We start from the raw sequence: 3,008 nt of genomic DNA on the forward strand, positions 1-3,008 counted from the left end.
TGTTTATTTATATTTATGTATGGAAGCATACGAAGTGATTAAATCAATCAGAAAGAATGAAATGTACAGAAACAATCAAACCCCATCTACAAAATGGCACTCCATATAAAAAGAACACAAGCAAATTTTCCACACCCAAGAAAACAAGAAATTTATACCTAAACCGATAAAAAAAAAGATGAAAGCAATCTATAAAGCACAACTAACTGCAATACTAGTTAGCAGCTATAGCACCTTAACTGTACGTTTACAAGGAGAGCATAACTGGAGCTCACTTGAAAGTAACTGCACGTTATTTAGCGATGAAAGAAGGAAACAGCTAACCTCGTTGCTAATCTGGTACACAAAAGCGCGGCCACTGGACAAGGCATTCCCATACTGCTTTGAAGAAGAAAATGTGCTAAAATTTAGGAATTTGGCTTAGAAAGAATAAAAGGGATGAAATGGATAGAAGGAAAAGAGAGAAAGGGGAAGATGTTGTCTTGTGGGTGCTTTTTGGAAGCAAAACAGGTCCCTGCAGTGGGTATTAGAGGAGAGCGAGATGACGGCAGACAAACTTAGTTTTGGGGTGATTTGGCTACGGTCTAACCTTAAAGACGATCTATGTGTTGTAACCTCGTTTGGTCAACAACGTGAGCGACATGACCCACAACACCAAAGGACGACTCTGCATAATTTTCGTACCTTAAAACATTGCTCTATAATTTCTGCTCTTACACCAGGGAAAACGGCAAAGCGAATGGTCAGACAAAATGAACGCCGCAGGTGCCATACCGCCCATTTGATCTTTGAAGTGATAGCAATGTCTCTCCTTTCATATGGCCAAGCTGCCTTCAAACACGACAATCGTGCGGATTTAATGTTTTTATGCGACTTTGCGACACTAAAAGATCGAGAAGTCGAAAAACCTGATGCACTTCCACCGTTGGAAGAAGAACTGGAAACACTAAGGAAAATGAATATGTCAACAGCGGATAAGAGCTGGCAAAGTTTATTCGAAGGTGGAACGGAGAAAAATAAATGGGAAAACAAAAAAGATGGGTACACAGACGAAAACGTAAAAAAAGACTGGGCACCAAAGTGGGACAAATGGGTTGAAACAAAGGAAAAACTGGACCAAACCTGTAGGCTGAAAAACCTGGATCGCCGACAATCCACAGCCTGCCTCAGTCTGGGGACAAAAACAAGCACACGCCATCATCAACTCGTCTCTTACAGAGGCGATTGCAATGAAGGGGCAGATAGAGGCAGAAAACCTCGATGCACAACAAACCCACCCTGAAGCGGCAAAAAATTTAATTCTGAAAGCGGTTTACGGCAACACAAGCAAACCAGGCGAAGCGGAAGACGGCAAAACAATAACAAACAAAGGCTCGTGGACCGACAGCTGCGGCCAACACGGTGGCAAAAGCATAGTAGGCGACATGTTATGCATATGCTGTGAAGAAGGCAACGACAGAGCCCAAGTGTGCGACAACAGCAACCTAGCAATCAAGTGGCTGACCGACGCGCTCAGTTCAGTGCCAACGATTCTAGAACAGTGCCCAAGCGGAAACAAGGAGAAAATAACAGCACTAGAACTCAAAGCCCTTATAGAACGACTTTCCGCACGGGTCAGACACACAACCAAGTCCAACGCACTCTGTTCTTACCTAGGGGCAGTAGGAGCACAAAGCACATGCGCCGGAGGCAGTGACGGCCAGGCCTGCGTAGATTACACCAAATACTTTACCAAGGGTAACGCCGGCAGCGGCATATACGGAATACCCTGGGTGAAACACCTACGGCAAGCAATAGATCAGCTCAATCAGATGACGAACGCAGCCGCGCTAGCGGCACAAAAGAAAAATGCTGTCAGCGAGCTTTTAAAAAGAGCGAAGTTGGCGTACAGCACAACAATAACGCCCCCCGTTCAAGAGCAAACAAACAGCCCAACAGCAGGGAAACCCACACAGCAGGCAATAATAGACAAAAAGAAAGAATGCGAAGCCATAACAAAATCAGCTGAGTGCATAAAGAATGGAAACTGCAAATGGGAAGGACTTGGTGACACAGAAGGGAAAAAAAAGTGCACATTGAATACGAAAGCAGCAGAAAAAGAAACACAACCTAGAGAAGAAGGATAGAAAAGCTTACAAAATGCGCCGATGCGACAACAGAAGACGAATGCAAAAAGGTCCAAGGGATAATTCAAAAAAATAATAAAGCTAGTTGTGGATTCAAGGCAAGTGCAAATATTACATTTTTCTCGTCAATAAGAAATTGGCTCTAATTGTTTCTGTCTTTGTGAGTTTGATAGAATTTTAGAATTCTAAGGATATTGATAAAATGCGTGAAATTTGTGAAAATGCGATAGTCGGAGAAAGTTTTCTTAATTTGCTAATATTTGATATATTTTAACATCTTTTGATAAAAACTTTGCAAAATGTTGAAAAACGTTGAAAATTGTGAATATTAAAAAAATATGAAACATATGAAATATGCATAATAGTAACCTGTGGATGTGAAGCAACGGGGAGAAAGGTAAAAAAATTAGTGCTACTATAATTTTTTTTATTTGGTACATTTTCTGTATGTTAGGAATAATTTAGGTTTAAAATCAAAATAAAAATAGTGAAGATACTTAAGGATATTATTACGATATTAGTTGTAATAATGATAATAACGATAGTTGTGATTGTGTGTATATACGAATATTATAATGCTAGAATAATAATAATAATGATTATGATGATATTGATAGGAGAGTGTTGTGAGTGTGTGTATACTAATATTATAATGAGAGTGTTGTAAAGACTAAATGGACGGGTAAAAAGAAGGAGTTACAACAATGACACTGTTGTAGTAGGAGTAATTTAGTGAGTAAGTGACAGTGTCTAGGAGAGAACGTGGAATATTATTAAAGGACACGCAAAAATACAAATATAAAAAGAGAAGCTTTAATATGCCCAGTTACAATCACAAATATGACATAAGCCATCACCTTGCACAGGGAAATGATCGAGGGG

The 3,008-nt window shown here is 40.0% G+C and overlaps 1 pseudogene across 1 annotated transcript; it reads left to right on the forward strand.

Moving 5' to 3' along the window:
- The first annotated feature begins 823 nt into the window (after positions 1 to 823).
- Positions 824 to 2,099, forward strand: TEOVI_000831700:pseudogene (annotated as a pseudogene). The gene is given in 2 exon segments: positions 824 to 1,135; positions 1,137 to 2,099. Coding segments are annotated over 2 exon segments (1,275 nt in total).
- Positions 2,100 to 3,008: the final 909 nt, after the last annotated feature.

This window comes from Trypanosoma equiperdum (genome assembly GCF_001457755.1).
Source record: "Trypanosoma equiperdum strain OVI genome assembly, contig: ctg_1228, whole genome shotgun sequence".
NCBI lineage: Eukaryota > Euglenozoa > Kinetoplastea > Trypanosomatida > Trypanosomatidae > Trypanosoma > Trypanosoma equiperdum.